General features: G+C 40.0%; 2 protein-coding genes across 2 annotated transcripts in view; one reads left to right on the forward strand and one right to left on the reverse strand.

Annotated features, from left to right (window-relative positions):
• Positions 1 to 1,613: 1,613 nt before the first annotated feature.
• Positions 1,614 to 5,391, reverse strand: chtf8 (CTF8, chromosome transmission fidelity factor 8 homolog (S. cerevisiae)). Its single transcript, XM_050073401.1, has 4 exons — positions 5,338 to 5,391; positions 5,200 to 5,245; positions 2,763 to 2,886; positions 1,614 to 2,228 (listed from the first exon to the last, which is right to left on the reverse strand). The coding sequence occupies exons 1-4, from the start codon at positions 5,366 to 5,368 to the stop codon at positions 1,953 to 1,955; spliced, it is 477 nt and encodes a 158-aa protein (XP_049929358.1). The 5' UTR covers positions 5,369 to 5,391; the 3' UTR covers positions 1,614 to 1,952.
• A 27-nt stretch (positions 5,392 to 5,418) lies between these two features.
• The window catches only part of utp4 (UTP4 small subunit processome component), a 17,061-nt gene continuing 1,152 nt past the window's right edge, over positions 5,419 to 21,327 (forward strand). The window contains exons 1-16 of the mRNA XM_050073399.1: positions 5,419 to 5,534; positions 5,715 to 5,878; positions 6,315 to 6,503; positions 6,634 to 6,718; positions 6,810 to 6,899; positions 7,974 to 8,185; positions 8,289 to 8,460; positions 10,054 to 10,145; positions 13,457 to 13,553; positions 15,390 to 15,454; positions 15,850 to 15,972; positions 16,342 to 16,498; positions 18,472 to 18,578; positions 18,678 to 18,773; positions 18,965 to 19,150; positions 19,331 to 19,441. Of these exons, the coding sequence (XP_049929356.1) occupies positions 5,720 to 5,878; positions 6,315 to 6,503; positions 6,634 to 6,718; positions 6,810 to 6,899; positions 7,974 to 8,185; positions 8,289 to 8,460; positions 10,054 to 10,145; positions 13,457 to 13,553; positions 15,390 to 15,454; positions 15,850 to 15,972; positions 16,342 to 16,498; positions 18,472 to 18,578; positions 18,678 to 18,773; positions 18,965 to 19,150; positions 19,331 to 19,441 (1,941 nt within the window). The 5' untranslated portion in view covers positions 5,419 to 5,534; positions 5,715 to 5,719. The remainder of the gene's footprint in view (positions 5,535 to 5,714; positions 5,879 to 6,314; positions 6,504 to 6,633; positions 6,719 to 6,809; positions 6,900 to 7,973; positions 8,186 to 8,288; positions 8,461 to 10,053; positions 10,146 to 13,456; positions 13,554 to 15,389; positions 15,455 to 15,849; positions 15,973 to 16,341; positions 16,499 to 18,471; positions 18,579 to 18,677; positions 18,774 to 18,964; positions 19,151 to 19,330; positions 19,442 to 21,327) is intronic.

Below are 21,327 nucleotides of genomic sequence, written 5' to 3' on the forward strand. Positions count from 1 at the left end.
TTATTACTGTCCCCTTACTGTACAAACTGTAAATAAATCTTTATTCCTGACTATGTGACGTCACCATTAATGTGTTTCTAGTTAAAATATTGAATTTTTTTTTTTTTTTTTGGTAGATTGGCTTATGGGGTGATTTTGAAGGAGTAATTAAGTTAATCTTCTCATAAGTGGATGTAATATATAGAGATGCCATCTAGGCCGTTTTTCTTCATTTTGTTTTTTTTTTAAAGTCTATATTTTGCTTTACAAAAACGTGAAAAAGCAGCTGTGACCAAGCTATCACGAGGTGAGTAGCATTGTAAGCATAATTAATAGCGATATACTTCAGTTTGTCTGTGTGTATTTGTATGCAAACGGGTCTGCTGCGGTCTGCTGACAGTCCAAAATGGCGGCGGTAGGACGAAACCATGGGCGAGTCTGTTGCTATGAGGCGTTCTATTGAGCTTCGCCTCTTAGTATCCATGCTCTTTGACGGTATACAGTAGGGATGGAGGAAAAATACAGCATAGCATCGCGATATTTTCGTGTTGCAATATTGTATCATCACACAGTGCCAAGTATCTATTTTTTTTAATTATAATAAATTATTAATATTCCAAATACAAATTAAACTTACGGTAGCCTAACAGAATAATATAATCAATTGCTTATTCACTCTACTTGATACATTTCGCTGCAAAAAAATGGCTGAAGTGAGATAAACAGACTAAAAACTTTATCTTATTAGATAAAACAGATGTTGACCATTTTTTTCAGTGGACAAAATTTCCAGTTGAAAAATGGTAATAAATCACATTATATTTAATTGCAATACTCGCAATTTAAGAATCACAATATTGTATCGTGACATAAGTATCATGATAATACTGTGTTGTGGATCCTCTGGTGATTCCCACCTCTAAGTAGCAGTGGTGTGTAAAGTATAGGTAGTAAATATAGTAAAGTATGGGGTGTAAACATTAGTTTTGCTTTGTCAGGATTTAGTATCAATTTCAACTCATGAAAGGTGTGCCATACACTAACAAAAGCCTCTTGTAAGTGACAAAGAGCTGGATACTGTGTAGGAGCAGAGCAGTAAATAACAGTATCATCTGCATAATGACACAAATTTCCCAGGAAAATCCAAAGGGTGTGACATCTATGTGTGTTCTCAAGTGTCTTGCCTCTCTTCAGCTCCACTACAGCGGTAATAATGTGCAACACTAATAGGGTTGGGGGGAAAGAATCAATACAGCATAGTATCGCGATATTTTGTGTGGTGATTTTATATCGATACACAAATGCCAAGCATCGATCTTTTATTGTTTACATAATTCATATTTGCAAACACACATTTTAATACAACTTTTGGTACTAGAATAATAAAATCAATTGCCTTTTCGGTCCACTAGATGGCGCTGAGGTTTTTTTTTTTCCTGGTGAGGTCAGCAGTGGCCTCAGTCCGTGGCATTTGGCAGGAAGTTTATCAAAACCAAGATGGAGCCACCACAGACAGAAAATAGAAACGCACCGCTGGCGCTTGAATCAAACGACTGAACTTATTTTCGTCACAATGATAATGAAATGTTTTCTGTGTGTCCCTTCTGTGGATACATATGGATTGAAGCTGCTGATTTCCAATATTCTTTAATTTATTTATTTATTTTGTTGTTCTTTTACAGAAAATTATTTAGTATTCAATCCATGGTGTGATTCTCGTCAATGTACAAAACCATTTGAAACGGCATTCCGACCCACATGGGGCTTCAAATGTTTTCTATGACTCTCAGGAAATCAATACAGTAACATTCATTCACACTTGCAAGGAGCCTCATTTAAGTCTCTTGCTGAAATCAGTTCGGTTTAACCGTCTGCAGTATTGATCAATAGGAGGTGTAGTATCAACAGTCCGACACAGATCACATGGTTCAGTCACACACACACCTCTGACCCAGTGAAGAAACACCGTCACGTTACACCTTCTTAGGTACATTAGTGATGATGGGTTTGGGGCGAGTCTTAAAGATCAGCTTCCGTTTGATGAGCGCAGACACAGAGTAAGAGGTGGGTCCTTGCTGGTTTGTTTCCATAGGTACCTGCGTGACATCATCGCTGTTATTGTCGTTGTCATGGCTGGCCAGGCTATCCTGCAGATGGCTGGAATGCTTGGTGAGGACAGCGAAGGGTTTCTCCAGTTTGACCTGCTTCCCATACAGGATATGATGTCCTACAATAAGCACTGGCACCCCCTGGTGGAGGGAGAAAGAAAGACAGCTGATTAAAATGAGACTGAGGGATGACAGGGAACAGACTGACTGAGTCATGAAGACATTGAGAACTTTTTCCCACTGCACTGATAAACATTTAGAGCTAATGCTACATGAGTAGAATTTTTCTCCCTAAAAAAAAGTGTCTTGATACGAAGGGTGATGGAATTTTAAATGGTTGAACAGCAAGGTTTTAAACACTCATTGATCTATTAAATACTGAGCAGCAGCTCAACCAAACATTTACAGATATACACATTCTGTGCCATGAGGCGGCAAAAACAGTTACTTATTGAGCCTTTATGAGAAGAGTTGGCGATCAAAGGAAGACCGCAACAAGTGGGGCTACAGCTAAGGATTATTTTCAATATCCGTTAGGCTGACGATTATTTTCTTGATTAATGACATGTAAGAAAATAATGAAAACTGTCCATAATATATAAATTAAAAAAATAATAATACAAAACTCAGTTTGTATTTGAAGAGCACAAGTGTGCTCTTTGGTCCTTTGTTTACCTCTTTGGTGTAGAGCAGGTCTCCCATCACATTTCCTGCCAGACCAGAGTTGTGTCTGGAAACCATCTCTCCCTGCAGCTCCACCAGCAGCCATTCTGGAGGACTGCTGCCGTCCACACTGCCTCTGCAGGAGCAGATACACAAACACAGCAACATCAATTAAAGACACCTGGAGAGACTTTATTGTAAAATTCCACAATATTACCAGAACAAACTGTAGGAGAGAGGGGTGAAGGTCTGTCCCATCACCCCCTGTGCTCTATATGACTGTCACACTGAACTGCTCTCAAACATTAGCTTTTAAAATGTATACCGCTTCTAGTGGTGACAGCAGACAGTACAATTGCATTTTTGAGATGCCCGACATATCAACAAACCATTTTGGATATGTCATAAAGTACCACATAGCCATTGACTGACTTTTAAATTACCATATTTATTCGGATATGTACGTACGTTATTGAAGATATCCACAATGACATTTAGAGAAAATTCCTTTTTTTGTGATCAAAAATTAAATTCTGACAAAATAAAAAAGATCTCATATACGATTGTTTGTAGCACTTATATAATTTGTACAAGTTTTAATTGTATTTCAGATATCTGAAATTACATTCTTACTAGTTACAATGCCAAGCTGACATTTAAACAATTTCATTTTAACTAGTCAAAATTTTATTTAAGGTAGAATTTCCTTTATGAGATATATAATGTAAGTGCAATTGTAGATATCTACAATGAACATTGCCACTAGTTAGAGTAGTAAGACTTATTAATATCAATATTTAGAATTGCAACTAGTCAAAATTACATTATGGACATGCTGACTTGGAATTACAACACGTCAAAATGGAATAATCTGTAATTGAGTTTGAATAGAAGTCAATAGTAAAACTTAGGGATGCACGATATTGGATTTTTTCCGATATTCAATATGCCGATATGTAACAACTCATTTGACTGATTAATATCACAAAATTTATAGGCTGACTGGCTATACACGATATATATATCTGTATTTTCTATGAAATGGGCTACATGTTTTCAGTTGCAAGTCAAAGCCACATGTCAGATGTCACAAGCGCCTTTACAAAAACCGACTGTGATCAAATTTAAATGCAAAGACTAAGATTTTTTTCCCTGTTTGAAAATATACGACTGCACAACAAGTAAATAAAAATTCTATACAATAAATAGCAGGGCTGTACATTAATGTTTTTGCACATAGCACTGTTTAAAGGTTTGCAGCACAGGACACAAAACTATAACATGATTATAAAGTATTAAGTAGGCCTAAATCCACTGTAGTTTAGAACAACTAAAAGTTCTGAGTTAAAAAGTCGTTTTCCATGGCCTTTCAAATGAATGAAGTACTGGAAAATGATTTAAATCTTTATTTATTTAGGCTATCAATCTTATTTATGCACATAGCATCAACAGAGAGGCTTGTCAAAATTACATTATGATTATATGTCATCTTGGAATTTCAACATGTCAAAACTGAATTATAGATATGTGTAATTGAGTCTGAACAGAAGTCAGTGGTTAAAGTTAACTAGTTATAACTAAGCTCCAGATATCTAACAATAAACATTACCCCTAGTAACAAAATAATTGTTGACATCAAGAATTAACATTTTGACTGGTGAGAAATGAATTGTAGATGTCTTTAATTAGAAATGCATCTAGTCAGAGTTACATTGTGGATTGTTGGTTCATTATATCAGGTCAAAAAGCAATTGTGGATATCTACAATTACTACTACTGATTAAATGTTACATATGTGTTATTCCTATGGTCTAAGATCCAAAAGACCTTAATCCAAAAACTAGAGTGCTAAAACTCAAATATGTGATGTCTTGGGGTACAAAGTCTGGAGCTGCTCCATAGACTATCAGTGGTGAAAGATATTCTAGAGGAGAGCACCCAGGGGAATGTTCTGAGTATTTGGGTGCATTTTCTGTGGCATAGAAAAGAAAACAAACAGTGTGTGGGTCCACAAAATCAGCCTCCCAGTTATTGTCTATGGAGCAGCTGCAGACTTTATACCCTATGACATCACAAGTTTGACACTTCTCTGGTTCCTGGCTTTGACAGAGAGCAGCTCATGTTCACTTATATTCATTGAACTTCCCTAGGCCATGGAAATAACATTGGAATTCTGAATCCAGGTGGTGTTCCCTTTTAAAAGTTTTACCATGCACCACGAGCTACTTTTCAGTTTACCTTGTATCCATTTTCACTTGGCTATTCTGCTCTTCAAAATACAGCGTTTTGCTCCTTTCATTTAATTTGTGTTTACTATCTTAGTATTTTATTCACTGTGCTGTTCTCTCATAACTTACCTAATGATACTGGGTAACGTTAGTCTCCCTGACGTTATGAACATCAAGCAGCCAGCCTTTAAATAGTGATAAATACAAATGTACCAGCTTACCTTACAACTATTTGAACCATTGTGCTGTCAGATAATGGTGTCCGTCCTGTAACATTAAAAAAGCACTTAAACACTGAAAAAGACCGATAAGTTATGAACTCATTTACATTAAACGCATCCAAACCGATCCAAACACACCGTTCAGTCTGTGTTCATACTCCGGTGGCATTTCCCGCCAGCTGTGCGTCTTGTCAGTGTGTTGACGTACTTCCGTTTCTGCAGCATGTTTGGGTGATTCACTACCGGTTCAAAGGTTCTCAACGTGGCTCCTGATGTTTTCCAGCGTGTTGAGTTAATAGCAAAGAAAGTTTACTGACTGGGAGGCAAAACAGCGGGTAAACGATGTTTAATAATGATTTTAAACACTGCTGAACTTCAGTGAACTGATAGTTTGTCTTCGGTGTGTCTAACCTGTGAGGGTTAGGATTTTGCCAGCGGACAGCAGCTTTACAGGAGGTGTTAAGCTGCCGCCTGCCCAGCTTTAATATTATGTCTGTTTCTGTTTTTCTTAATAGTAAAAATGGGTGAGTTCAAGGTGCACCGTGTTCGCTTCTTCGACTACATGCCCGCTGCTATCAGAGCCATGGCGTTTAACAGCCGCACCGAGCGGCTCGCTGTGGCCCGGGCTGATGGAGCTCTGGAGATCTTCAACTTCACTGACAACTACTTCCAGGAAAAGGTAACTTAACAACTCAGATAACCTTCTCACTCACATGATCCACTTCATTTGGCTGTCTATAACAACTGAGCAACACTTTGTTCTGTGAAGTTCCTTGTGTTTGGTGTCTTCATTCTGTTATTTGTTATTAGTTATTAGTTAAAGAAAGCTATGCCATTGAAAGTTGTAAACATTACAAATAGCTGTTGTAGTGTGTGCATGTATGCCGTATTAGAGAGTGAGCCTTAGTGCTAAAATCTCAAGTCACATTCTTGCTTGTATGCACTTTTTGTTGATGAAGCCCGCGAAGAAACACTAAACTGCTCAATTTCTCAGTTTTGCATAACTGTGTCTTCTTCCTACAAGAGCTGGGTATGGGGCTAGAGGGGAAATACTAGGAACTGTAGGTAAGATGTGCAGGGCTAACCTCCAGACCTGTTTTGATTTTGATGCGCAGGTCATCCCGGGACAGGACGGCAGAGCAGTTGAGGCTCTGTGTTGGGTGGGCCAGCGTCTGTTCAGCGCTGGTTTGAATGGAGAGATCACAGAATATGACCTGGAGAACCTGAGGCCCAGGTACACAGTGGAGGCCTATGGAGGACCAATCTGGACCATCAGTAGCAACAGCCAGGGAACACTGCTAGCGGTCAGTCAAGACCTTGTGAATATTAGATCTAGTCTACCCTTTCTTCGGCCTAGGCTAATGTTTCTGATGTGACGAGCCTTATCTAGCTTTCAGCTTTGATTATTAATTGAATGGATGTTTTTCTTGTTAGGTGGGTTGTGAGGACGGAACAGTGAAGATGTTTGAAGTCCTGAAGGAGAGGATTCAGTTTCAAAGAAACCTTGACAGACAGAAAGGTAAGAGAACAAGCTGTGTATGGGGAGTTTTGGAACCTGCCTGTGACTTAGTAACATTTAGTGATTCATAATGTTTTGTGTGATCGTCTAGGTCGTATTTTATCTCTGTCCTGGCATCCCTCTGATACAATGATTGCTGCTGGCATGATGGACATGATCAGAATCTTTGATGCTGAGACAGGTAAGCAGATATATCTTAAAGTTTTTAGCATAGAATCCACCATCAGTTCAAATATTTAAATGGAACATCAGAAGCTGAGTTTTGTGTATGCTAAAGGACAACTTCTGTATTTTCCAACCTGGACCCTATTGTCCCATGTTCGTGTGCCTGTGTGACTAATGGGAGCCACATTTCATTAAAATTGGCCCAGTATTGAGGGAGACTGCTGCAGCTGGCAGCAGCACAATGGGCTGCAGTGTAATCCCTGTGGGCACTCAAACACTGTCAATGTATGTCCACTAAAAGTGTTTCTTTGCCACTGACAGGCTCAGATGGTTATTCTAACTGTTGGACAACTTAGGAAAGGGATTCCTACAGAGATAGACCTTTGTGTTAGAGTAAGATCCTTTTAGTTTAACCAAAACAGACCCAAAATCACCATCGCAGAGCATACCAGACTCCATTCAAATAAACAGTAATTTTAGCGTGTATAGAGCAGAATATTTTCATATCTAACTGGGTGAATTTAACATTTATTTCCACCAAACCAGAGTTGATTATTGTTGAAACAGTGGGAAGATTAACCAAGACAGCCATTCTGAGTTTTATCTTGCCTCTGTCGACTTTGAGTAAAGTCTGTTTACCGATAATAAAATAACTGTTTATTTAAATGATATCTGGTGTGTTCAGTGATGGTGAATTTGGGTTTGTTTTTTGATTAAACTAAAAGTATTTTACTCTTTAACAAAAAGGTCTGTCTCTGTAGGGATCCTTTCCATAATGCTATCAGACACTTTAAATAACAATCTGAGCCCTTCAGTGGCAAAGAAACACTTTAAGTAACACAGCGATAAATTTCCTGTAGAGATTACATTGCTGCCTGTTTGGCTGCTACTGACTGCAGCAGTCTCTCCAATCTGGACCAGTCTCAAAAAGGGTTGTTTGGTTAACTCACTAAGACGCACAAACATGGGAAAATAGGGTTCAGGCTGAAAATAAGTTACCCTTCAACTCCAAAACTTCATGTATTCCTTTAATATTCCCTAATAATGTGATTATAACCTCTCAGTCTCTGTTTGGTTTTGCGGACTTCAGGCCACGCCACACATAGACTGCTGGTGGAGAGAGGTGTTGGAGCATCTAGGAACAAAGAAGTTGTCGTTTGGAGCATTTCCTTCCTGTCGGACCACACCATCATCAGCGGTGACTCTGCAGGAAAGGTCCAGATCTGGGATGGACTCACAGGAACTCTGGTCAGAACTCACTTGATCACTAAGTGGGACGTTCTGGCTCTGGCTGTCTCACAGGTAAGCGGCAAGAATTAGGACACATTACACAGCCTCTAGGCTGGAGGCAGTTTTAGGTACACATCCCTACGGAATCTGTGAAACTTTCTAAATATTTTAACAGGATGAGAGCAGTCTGGTAGCTGGGACATCAGAGGGCACGGTTGTCCAGTTTCAGTTCATCTCCTCTACTGTTGACCAGCAGGATAAGGAATGGGTCCGAACTAGGACCTTTAAAAACCACTCTCATGATGTGAGGGCGCTCGCCCACACCGAAACTGCTGTGGTTTCTGGAGGTCAGTGTTAAATCTGCTGCTTGTGTTTATTCTATGAACAGTGCGCACACTACACTACATTAACTTGTCTGAAACTTGTGTAAATGAAAGAAAACCCTTTTAATATTCCAATAAACCAACACACAGAGGGAGAAGAAATACTCAGATCTTTTACTTTAGTAACAGTGTAGAAATACTCTGTTACAAGTAAAAGTCCTGCATGCAAAAATATTATTCAAGTACAAATACAAAAGAATTACCATCAAAATATCATTTAAGTACCAAAAAGTAAAAGTAATCCATATTCAATTGCCCCTTTTATAATAATGTATATTATTGAATTATAATTATTATTACCTCCGCCAAGGAGGTTATGCTTTTGCTGGCATTGGTCTGTTTGTCTGTTTGTTTGTCTGCAAAATTACTCAAAAAGTTCTGAACGGATTTTGATGAAATTTCCAGGAAAGGTTGATAATGGGACAAGGAACAGATGGTAAAATTTTGGTGGTCATTGGTTGAAATGAAGTGGATAAAAATAATAAAATGGCAGGAAATCCGAGCTGCTTGGCGGAGGTCTGCGCTCTCCGAGTGCTTTTCTAGTTATTGATGCATTAATGTGTTCATCATTTCAATGCTGAAGATAGATAGAGGATAATGTTATCTAGAAACCCAGAAGCCTCTCTACCTCTGAGCAGCTCCCTCCAGCTCACTCGAACTCACTCTGAGTTTGCGTCCGCAGCTGCCTGTACCGGAGAACAGCGTGAAAGCGAGGAGCACTCACTTTACAGCTAAATCAGGAGACTATAGTGTCCACAGAATCAGTCAGCAATACTTTATCGATCCCTGAGGAGATATTGTGATTCGTTACAGTTGCTCCGCTGTAAAGGATAGAGAATTATAAGAAGTAAGAATAAGAGTGAGAAATAGAAGTACATAAATACAAAGTAACAAAATAAAATGGAAAATCAAAAAATCGTGCATTATACTACAATGTTTAACACTAGTACTTAAGATATTAAGAATAAGATATGTTCACTATGCTGAGTCTGTAAGTGTGAAAAATATACAAATATGTCCACTGTGCTACATTACGCTGTATAAATTACTATGTTACATAAGAGTAAACTTAAAAATGTGCAGTTATGTGCAATATATGGTGAATAAGTATATACAAGTATACATAATACAGAAGTACACTGCACACTGACAAGAAAAAAAAGACTGCCTGACTTGTTGAGGGGTTTTCTAACATCACAATTCACAATCAATCTGGACAGGAAAAAAACAACTTTTGAGCTACATATTTAAATGTTTAGATGATTAACTAGTGTACTTTGAATATAAAGAAGGTACCAGAGTGCACATCATATTTTGACAACTGCTGGGGGATTGCCATTCAGTCTGATACAGACCTTCATGTCTGCCTCAGGGTTAAGATGCGTAAAAGTCTTTATTTCTGGAATTAATTTAGACACCCTGTATGTGTTAGTGTCTGAAAGATGGGGACATTTACTGTGCAATGAAGTATACAGTCTAAAAATGTATTCCCCCCTTAATATGAACTTGTTATATGGCAAGAAGTTAAGAATGTTTTTATGCTTGTAATCCTGTCAGGAATGGACACCCAGCTGGTAGTGCGACCCCTGTTGGACAAGGTGGAGAAGAACACCCAGGAGTCAGCACTACGCAAAATAGCTTTCCCACATGTGAGTACATATTTTTAGTCAAAAAAACTCTCTCACCACCTCTCACAAATTTGACAGCAATGTTAAGAAGAGGACTTAACATTTTTGTGTGTCATGTTTTTATGTATTAGCCAATAAGCAGATACATATGAAATAGGTTGACATGAATGAACATTCACTGCATTCAGAATGTATTCAGACCACATTTTGTTATGTTGCAGCCTTATGCTCGAATGGTTTAAATTAACTGTTTACTTACCAGACTCCACTCTACAATGAAAAAGTGAAGACAGGATTTTTGAATTTTGCATCCCATTTCTCTTGATCATAAGAACTTGGGAATAAACAGGAGTCTTTGTAGAGCTAGCTTCCAGGCTAAACTGAGCATGCTGGGGAAAGGGGTCCTGGTAAGAGAGGTGGTCACTCTGGTTGAGCTCCAGAGATTCTCTGTAGCGATAAAAGAAACTTCCAAAGGGACAGCCATCACTGCAGCACTCCACCGATCTGGGCTTTATGGCAGTGTGGCCAAACACAGGCCTCTACTCAGTGAAAGACACAGGAAATCACTTCAAGGAGTCTCAGACTGTGAGAAACAAGATTCTCTGGTCTGATGAAACCAGCACTGAACTGTTTGGCCTCAATTCTAAGTGTCATATCTAGAAGAAACCAGGCACCGCTCATCACCTGCCAAACAGCATCCCAATGGTGAAGCATGGTGGTGGCAGCATTGCGCTGTTTGAGTGTTTTTTTTAGCAGCAGGGAACTGGGGACTGGTCAGGGATGAGGGAAAACTGAACAGACCAAAGAACAGAGATATCCGTAATGAATACCTGGTCCAGAGCACTCAGGAACTCAGACTGGGCCAAAGGTTCACCTTCCAACAGGACAATACAATAGCTGTGGTTACATGGGCAGTCTTTCTTCAGTCCGACCGAAATCATCCTGATTAGCGATTCCAACTTAAGTTGGATGCTAAATAAAGTGATCCGGTAAGATGGATGTTTACTTGCCACAAAGCATTTAATCAGAATATAAAATTTTTAATTTACGCAAAGTGGTTCTGCTCGCTGTGAAGCGTCTAATTTGTTTTTCTAACTGAAATGAGAAAATGTATTTTCATTCAATATATAAAGTATAGAAGGAGAAGAGGTGGTTTGGCCTGTTAATATAATTTAGTATTAAGTAACAGTGTAACCTGGGTTATTTTCTGTCACTACAAATTACAAATGTCCCCTAAACACCTCACATGCAGACTTTCAGTAGATGCTACAGTTTACTGATTAGGGCTGTCCCGGATACCATTTTTTAACATTCGGACATTCGGCCGTGCTGCCTGCTCTCTCCGGTTTTGCGCCAGGCTCGGCTCCTTTCAAAGACTCCTTGCGAAGCACTCCTCGCTCGGCTCCTTTCAAAGACTCCTTGCGAAGCACTCCTCCGGGGTTTTTTCGAACCTAATTGTATTGCGGAGTTTTGCACAGCAGCGACCGGATCTTTGCTCTCAAACCACAAAAAATGTGATGGCACAACAGTCTTCTTCAGTATATTATTCTATGCTTTCTTTTGATTTTCACATTGGCTAGTCATCCTGTTTAATTTGTCTTCTGATTAAATTGGAACCATTGAAACAATTTGTAGGAAGCCTCTGCAAGTAATTGGTTGCTGGCAGACACTCTGTGCTGCAATAAAATGGTTAATCAGCAGTGCCGTGCACTGTAGAGCCGATGCGCTGCTGGTTCTGCCGGCCTGAACAGAATATAATGTCTACTGTTGTGTACAGCATTTATAGACTGAGCTGAGTAGTGATGCGCGGGTCGACCCGTAACCTGCGGGACCCGCAAATGGACCTGCGGGTCGGGCAGCAGTGATCGTCTGTTAAATCGGTCTGTAAATAATATTTTGACATTATTGGCTGTTACTGTCATCTGGCATCTGAAGGTACTGATGCGTTGAGGCGGTCGTTTTCAATACACACTTGTGTCACACACTCCAAAAGAAACTTGTTGAAACTTTAAACAATAATTTATTGTACAAAACGGGGGAAACAAACGTTGACAAAAACGGTTCCATAATTCATATTAAATTCAAAAGATAACGAAAAAACAGCTACAAGTTAGAGGGAATAGTGATAAAGTGGTAAAACTTGGCATTGATCCACAGCCTCAGACGGATGCGCTCAAGCGTGCCGTGCGCACAAGCTCAGTTGGTAGGCTATACTATATTTTCACATTTTTAACAATGCAATTTAAAAGTTTTGATTTTTATTGATAACCTACATTTACCAACAACAAAAAGACTACATTTAGCACCAAAAAAATATGTAAAAAAAAAAAAAAAAAAAAAAAATAATAATAATAATGATAATAAAAAAAAAAAAGTAAATAAAAAAACGAATATCGAATACCACATTTTCATAACGAATACCTACCCATAGAAACGAATATTCGAATATCCGAATATTTGGGTACAGCCCTATTACTGATGTTCCCTAAACATTTCATGCAGGCTGCTGGTAGTGATAGACGACTGTCCAGCAACTTCACATTGCAGCCCATAACATAACATAAGGCTGCTGTTCCAAAATCAAAGAAAACAGCTATTAATCACAGCACTCACCCCCTGCATCACCTGTTACCCCCGTGTGGAACAAACATACTCAAAGAATTTTTTTAATCAGATCAGAGCGAAACAACTGGATTAAGCATTTATGTAGTTTTTAGGCACTAATATTTTCATACTGAACTGATAATCAGAGGTATACACCAGCCCTCTCAGCCTGATTTAAAATTCCTTCCAATTGGGCCGGTCTGTTCCGATGGAGGTGTTTACAGGATGCATTTTTGTTTTGATTATTGGTGTAATATTAGGGTCTATGTAACAGGAGTGGCTTAAGGACAAGTCTGTGAATGTCCTCTGGTCGCTCAGCCAGAGATCAAACGTGAACCCAATTGAATATCTCCGGAGAAACATGAAAATGTCTGTCCACCACCTGTCCCCATCCAACCTAACAAACCTCGAGATGATATGTAGAGAAGAATGGCACACAGTCCTGAAATCCAAAGTGCAGAGCCTGTCATGTCACACCCAAGACGTCTTGAGGCTGTAATCTCTGCCAACGGTGCTTCAACAAAGTAATGGCTGTACTGGCTTTGTCATTTTGTGATATTGAGTGAAGACTGATTAGGGGAAAAAAGGATTTAAACGATGTTAGCATGAGGATGCAACATGGCAATGTGAAAAAAGTGAAGGGGTCTGAATACTTTGTAAATGCACTGTGTAAGAGAGCACCTTTAGGCCCATGTAGATTGTGACTGTTTCGTGTCTGTCCCCTATAGAGAAGTCTGGTTTGCTGTGCAAAGAAAGCAGGACTGCTGCTCTTCCAGTTCCCTGATCATTTAGAGCTGTGGAGACTTGGGGAGAGTGAGGGACATGGTGAGTGAAACACACACACACACACACACACACACATACAGTGGTGTGAAAAAGTGTTTGCCCCCTTCCTGATTTCTTACTTTTTTGCATGTTTTCCACACTTAAATGTTTCAGATCATCAAACAAATTTAAACATTAGTCAAAGATAACACAAGTAAACACAAAATGCAGTTTTTAAATGAAGGGTTTTATTAATGAGGAAGAAAAAAATCCAAAGCTACATGGCCCTGTGTGAAAAAGTGTTTGCCCCCCAGCTCCTGTTAAAACATAACTGTGGTTGATCACACCTGAGTTCAATTTCTGTAGCCACACCCAGGCCTGATTACTGCACACCTGTTCCCAATCTAGAAATCACTTAAATAGGACCTACCTGACAAAGTGAAGTAGACCAAAAGATCCTCAAAAGCTACAGACATCATGCCGAGATCCAAAGAAATTCAGGAACAAATGAGAAAAAAAGTAATTGAAATCTATCAGTCTGGAAAAGGTTATAAAGCCATTTCTAAAGCTTTGGGACTCCAGCGAACCACAGTGAGAGCCATTATCCACAAATGGCGAAAACACGGAACAGTGGTGAACTTTCCCAGGAGTGGCCGGCCGACCAAAATTACCCCAAGAGCGCAGCGACGACTCATCCAAGAGGTGACAAAAGACCCCACAACAACATCTAAAGAACTGCAGGCATCACTTGCCTCAGTTAAGGTCAGTGTTCATGACTCCACCATAAGAAAGAGACTGGGCAAAAATGGCCTGCATGGCAGAGTTCCAAGACGAAAACCACTGCTAAGCAAAAAGAACATTAAGGCTCGTCTCATTTTTGCCAGAAAACATCTTGATGATCCCCAAGACTTTTGGGAAAATATTCTGTGGACTGACGAGACAAAAGTTGAACTTTTTGGAAGGTCTGTGTCCCATTACATCTGGCGTAAAAGTAACACCGCATTTCAGAAAAAGAACATCATACCAACAGTAAAATATGGTGGTGGCAGTGTGATGGTCTGGGGCTGTTTTGCTGCTTCAGGACCTGGAAGACTTGCTGTGATAAATGGAAGCATGAATTCTGCTGTCTACCAAAAAATCCTGAAGGAGAATGTCCGGCCATCTGTTCGTGACCTCAAGCTGAAGCGAACTTGGGTTCTACAGCAGGACAATGATCCAAAACACACCAGCAAGTCCACCTCTGAATGGCTGAAGAAAAACAAAATGAAGACTTTGGAGTGGCCTAGTCAAAGTCCTGACCTGAATCCTATTGAGATGCTGTGGCATGACCTTAAAAAGGCGGTTCATGCTCGAAAACCCTCCAATGTGGCTGAATTACAACAATTCTGCAAAGATGAGTGGGCCAAAATTCCTCCACAGCGTTGTAAAAGACTCATTGCAAGTTATCGCAAACGCTTGATTGCAGTAGTTGCTGCTAAGGGTGGCCCAACCAGTTATTAGGTTTAGGGGGCAAACACTTTTTCACACAGGGCCATGTAGCTTTGGATTTTTTTCTTCCTCATTAATAAAACCCTTCATTTAAAAACTGCATTTTGTGTTTACTTGTGTTATCTTTGACTAATGTTTAAATTTGTTTGATGATCTGAAACATTTAAGTGTGGAAAACATGCAAAAAAGTAAGAAATCAGGAAGGGGGCAAACACTTTTTCACACCACTGTATATACACACACACACACACACACACACACACACACACACACACACACCACACACAGGTATCCATAATAATGCATAGGGGGTCCTAATAAATAAGAAAAACAATAGTGAACATTTGTATTTATCTGATTGAACGGCTGTTGAATTATAATAGTTTTTTATACTGTGTATGATAACAGGAAAGCCTGGTGACAGTCTGCCTGTGAAGAGAAAACCAGAGAAACTGATCCAGCTGAAGCGGAAGGTGTGTACTTAGTGTGTTTTTATTTTGTTTATTTCCCCTAAAATGTCTGACCCTGACTTCAGTGACTTTTTTTTCTGTGCAAAGTGTTACTAGAGAGGTGTTTTTACATCCCTCTACTGAAGGGGGCAATGTCTGTCTGTTCACTTTCCTGTTTAGCGACAGACTAATCTACTTTTTTACTCATCTACTTTCTTACACTTTCTTGGTGTGATGGGGCTGTCTTACAGTATCACACCAACATTTTTTTCTAGCCTTGTTAAAATTTAGAAATTATTTGCAGACATCCAGGAGGTCCACATTATATTTAACCTGACCTCACTGCCTTTGGCTGCTTTGTGCCCATATAGTTTACAGGATACTGAAACAAAAAGCTGACTGTGTGCTGACTTCTGCAGGGAGAGGATCATATCTGCTGCAGTGCTTTGTCTCCATGTGGAGGCTGGCTGGCGTACTCTACTGTCACCAGCTTCCGTCTTTACAGATTACAGAATGACAACATCAACATCAGCATCACCAAGGTGAGTTCATCAACACTGACCCTGCTGCTCCCTTAGGGGCCATGCACATACTGCATTTTTTGTGCCCTCAAATTTATTGTTTTAAATGTAGACGCGTATTAGGTGGGCTCAAATGCCAGAGCAACACTGCCGCGGTGCACACAAGTTCCCGAGTGCCACGGCAGGGCGCACCACATGTCATGTGACAAGGAATGTGTACAGCCCCTTACGCTACTCTTATGTTAACACATCAACAGAGTCGCATGTAAATGAGATCTCTAGCTTTAGAAAACTGCCTGGGGGTCTTTGTTCTTCACAGAGAGACAGTTAAACTGTGTTTAGAGCCTGAACTAAACATAAAACTAAGTTTATTTCTTTCCCTCCCTCTAGGTGTCCAAACTACCTAAGGAGCTTCGCTCAGCCCACCAGCTCTGCTTCTCCTCCGACTCCTCCAAACTGTTTGCTTCCTCTAGTCATTCTTCAGTCATTGTTGTTGCCCTCAACCAGTCAGAGTGCAAATACCTTCATACCCTCAAACCCAAATCAGGTGAGTCTGAGTCCAATCTGCATTTATACGTTGTCAGCAGCACATTTCACAGAGACAGAGGTGAAAGATTAGAGGTGAAAAAATTAGTTAATTGTATGTAGAGTCACTTTGTTATGCTATCAATTGATCCTGGTCCCTGTGTATAGTGTTCATTGCAACAGTAGTTATTTATTGTAGTAATTTGCCTTTTTCAGTGTTGTAGGTGGTCACGGTCAAAATAAATAATTTTTTTGAATTTGTAAAGGGGTCACAATAATTACGTTACTGACTTATCATACAATATATGGACATGACCTCAGTCATTTTGCTGACCTTGACATTGCCTGTAGTGTTTACATGTGTGTTTGTTAACATAATGCTGTCACCAACATTTTAGCTAACATGGTGTTAGAATAAACATCAGGGTTTTCCGGACAACTATATGACTTGGGTTTGACCAGTGTAGCTTACCAGTAGCTTGCAGCTGCACTTTTGGAGTGAAAGAGGCACAGTCTTGAAAGTCATTACATTGCCAACCTCTGGGAACAAGCCAAAAACTCTGTTGCCTGTAGTTCTTCCCCCTACAACTTCGTCTTCCACTCCATAAATCCACCAGCAAACCACCCAGCTCCCAGGCTGTCCATCCTTGGTAGCTGCCTGCGGCACATAGGCTGGATTGTGGAGGTAACTGCGGTGTTCCTGGAGCTTTGCTAAGCTTGTCTATTAGTGGCAAGAGGAATCACTTGGTTTGGTTTATTGGCCAAATTAGGTATAAGATTTAAAACTGAGTATTTCTGGGCTACTCCAACAACTATTATTATTTGAAATATACTTATTTTCTTTTTTTCTTTAATATTTTTTTCATATTCTGATTCAACAGTCTGAATATTCTTGTCTTTGAAAGGGCATACTTGCATAATTATGCTATTGTCATTATAGCAGTGGCATAAAATGGTCTCAAATGACATGTCTATTGACCGCTGTTGCAGTGCAGCCCATAAATTTGGGTTGTTGATAAGGTGATGGAACCTCCTCATCTCTCTTTGTCCTCGGTGGTAACACCCATTCCAACATTGTAAACTTCCATTTCATCCATCACTACGCAGAAAATTAACTTAAGATTTGTTGAGCTTTGTGTAAGCTAAAAGCAAAGAGGTCATTAGAGTACTTTGTAAGCACATGGCGTCCATCAAGGAACCTACTTGGGTCCCCTCACAGTTGCAATTTTAACAATCTCAAAAGCTTCTGAATGTCAGTTGCAATACACCACATGTGATAATGCAGTCATCTACTGCAGGTATTTAATTCTAGCACCTCAGTCTTCTCATTTTCCCACTGTTGGTAAGAATTTTGGAGGAAACATTAAAACTTTAATGACCTCACTGCCAAGATTCTCTTGTCTGGTTGTCAGGCCTGAAATTTCTACAGAAAATCTGACACCACATTTCTCAAGTAGCTGGCTAGTTAGCTTGTTAACTTGCTAATCCCACTATGCTTTTATGCTAACATTTCAGTGGTTGCAGAAAATTAGCTGAACAAAGTTGTTACTACTCTGATAAAAGTCTTAAGTTGTTTTTTTATGTGTGATATTGGGGTCAATGAAATAGGTTTTATGTGTCAGCTAGTCAGCTAACTAGCTTGCTTATTACAGATTCCAGTACGGAAAATGAGAAATACAATAATACAGGACTGTCAGCGACTATGCATTTCCAAAGAGCAACAGCCAATAGGAAAACACCAATACTTGTGTCATCACTCACCAACCAATGGTGTAATTTAATGTCATCACTCACTCATTCACAGACAGACTTTTGGGTTTACAGGGCTGGCCTTGCATGGTGCGTTTCAGCCAAAAATACACACACACACACACACACACACACACACACACACACACACACACACACACACACACACACACACACACCACTTAACCTATCATCCTGCAGCTTTCTATTGTCGGTGTCTGACCAGTGTTTGTGTGTGATGTCCAGGCTCCAGACAGTCAGTCCACCTGCTGTTTGCCAGTCAGGATGGCAAATGGCTCGCTACAGCAAACACAGACTGTGAGATACATGTCTACAACCTTCACAAGCTAAAGGTGAGTTTGAGCTCCATCTATGTTATTTCTCTATAGGTACAATTTGAATTGTAGCCAAGGCAAGAACAATGTACTCCTAATGCCTTTGTATTTTTGCAGCTTCATTGTACAGTTCCAGTGTACAGCTCCTGTCCGACTGCCATAGCCATCCACCCAACAACCAGCAACCTGGTTGTGGTCCACGCTGACCAGCAGGTAAACATCAGATTTTTTCTGACTCTGTTATCTTATAATAAACTGCTAATCATCTGCTCTGTTTACCACAGTAAAAGATGACCAAACATAGTTTCTCAAGGATAATACTGAGTTGCGTACACTGCAGGTCTCATTACAGTGCGTGTTTTCTGTCGTGTGTGTGTGTGTGTGTGTGTGTGTATGTGTTGCAGATCTATGAGTACTCTCTGGTGCAGAAGGAATACACAGAGTGGAGTCGGAAGCTGCAGAAGCAAGGACTGCACTCTCTGTGGTTAGAGAGGGACACGCCCATCACCCACGTCACCTTCAGTCCTAAAAATCCAGCTCACATCATTCTGCACGACACGTTCATGTTCTGTGTCATTGACCAGAATCTGGTACGTCAGCGGTCATTTCAACTGACACATTTCTGCCATGTCAATACAAAACTAGTGATGAGAGCTGCTCTATTAGCACAGTGTGTGTTTCAGTTTTCTTCCTGGTGAAAGAGGGATGGTGATTGTGTCGGGGTTGTTTACATAATTTGGATGCTATATTTTTCTTGTTTCCACATGCAGCCCCTCCCTGAAGCAAAGGCTCTTCTCTACAATCAGATGACACTGAGGAGTCTTCCTGAGCCAGAGAGGAGTCTTCACAGCCACGCCTTTAAGATATGCAAGAACTTCCAGGTACCATTATACTGAGCAAAGTGGAGCTCTACTTAAACAGCTGCACTGCTTTCAAGTAGGGATTCTGACCAAAAAACGGCCCAGGGGGCTGGCTGGTGGGAGCATATTTAACCCCTTCTTATGTCCCCAAATTCTGTGATCATACCTTATATACAGCACGGCGAGGTGACATAGCAGCCTGATTTTTCTCACCTTGAACAGGCAGTTTAAAAGGGGCAAGGGAGACAGCAGGTCAACAGTATATGACACATAGAAATGGTATACATGATCTGAAAGCTGGAAACCAAAGCTAGAAACAAAAAAAGATTCATTTGAGATGCAGCCCAGCCCAGCCTTTTTCTTTTCATAAATATGTATCTGCTTTAAACCTTTAAAGTTTAGAGTGTATAGAGGCTGAGAACATTACAATTCAAATACAGTATATGATGGGTAGTACCATGCTCAGTTATATCTCATGAATGGTTGCGACAGTTTTTGGGTTGATACCATTTTTACACAGATTTGGTGCTAAATATAAGCATGTTTTACCATTTAGAAATTGATTTAAAAAAAAAAAAAGGTCAGAAATCCCTCCAAAATACTAGATTAAGACAACATGGCCTTGAGGAACAGCATAGAAAAATCCACGTTCTGATCTGGTATCACAAAATGTTGCACATTCTGGCAATTGGATGGCGAGCACTTCTGTTCTGAAAAGTGCTGAGAAACCCTCTTATCGTCAGTATACCTATAAAAGCAATCCATCCTCTGAATACCCGAGGTCTCTAAGGTCTTGCAGTGAAAAGTCAAGGGACCCCTGTGAACAAAGACCATGCCAGTTTTTCCTTCGCCAAAATTTAGTTAACTTTGGAGCTTTTTTTTAAGCCCCTTCCTGTCAAGTGTAGGTGGTACCTAGTCATTCATTAGCTTGTCAAGTTTCATATAATACCTGTACCTTTACTCCAGATTTAAATTCAGCCCAACATAGCCTCTGAGAGACAGTAATGTCGGCCGGCATCCTTGCAGAGTGTAAAGGGTTAAGGTAAAGGTGAGACAATAAAAATAGGTCTCTGTTTGGGTAACAGATGAATGGTTTTCAAGGCGTATCAGACGTCAGAACATGCACTGCGGTTGGTACTATAGTGTACAAGGTTTTTACATTCTGGAAAGTTATCATGGCATCATTTTATCTTTCATCACAGTGGCTGCAAGGTAAACAGCAGAACTGCGTCATTCAAGTTACAAAGTAATCTATCAGGAATGTACTCTAAGATGTGTTTGATTAGCCAACGCAGTGCCTTGTTGGAGGACATTGTGTATATAGTAGTGTTACAGCAAAAGTTGAGCCTGTTTAAACTTTTTTGTTGGAGGACTCTGCCTTGTTTTTAGGCTCCCTGCAGATGGACTCATTTCATGCAAATGCAGGGCTGCAGTTTTTGTACACACAGGGCTAAATTTGATCTGAGTGCAGCTTTACACTGGCAGCTTCTCGCTGTTTTCATACAGCTGACCTGTCTGTTTTTTAATTGACCAGGTCAAACAGAGATGGAAAGGTTCAGTTTATTTGATTACTATTATGAAGCCTGTAGAGACCCTGCTAACAAAACTTTAATATTTTTGCCATCATTTGCCGTTATTGGTCTTCCTGGGGGGTATTCCAGAAAGCGGTGGTTATGTGAAAACTCAGAGTAAGTTAACCCTGAGATGAGGGAAACTCCGAGTTATCTGTTCCAGAAAGAGAGGTAACTGAAACTCTGAGTCAGTCACCATGGTAACAGACTCTGTGAACCTAACCTGCTCGCTGACAGGTTTTCTTCAATAAACCCTGAGTTTTTCTCTGTCTCCTCCCTCTTACACGCTGTTTCATTTCCTCATTCATTCAGTCCGTGTCAAAGCTTGTATCGAAG

Source organism: Epinephelus moara, chromosome 20, assembly GCF_006386435.1.
Source record: "Epinephelus moara isolate mb chromosome 20, YSFRI_EMoa_1.0, whole genome shotgun sequence".
Classification (NCBI taxonomy): Eukaryota; Metazoa; Chordata; class Actinopteri; order Perciformes; family Serranidae; genus Epinephelus; species Epinephelus moara.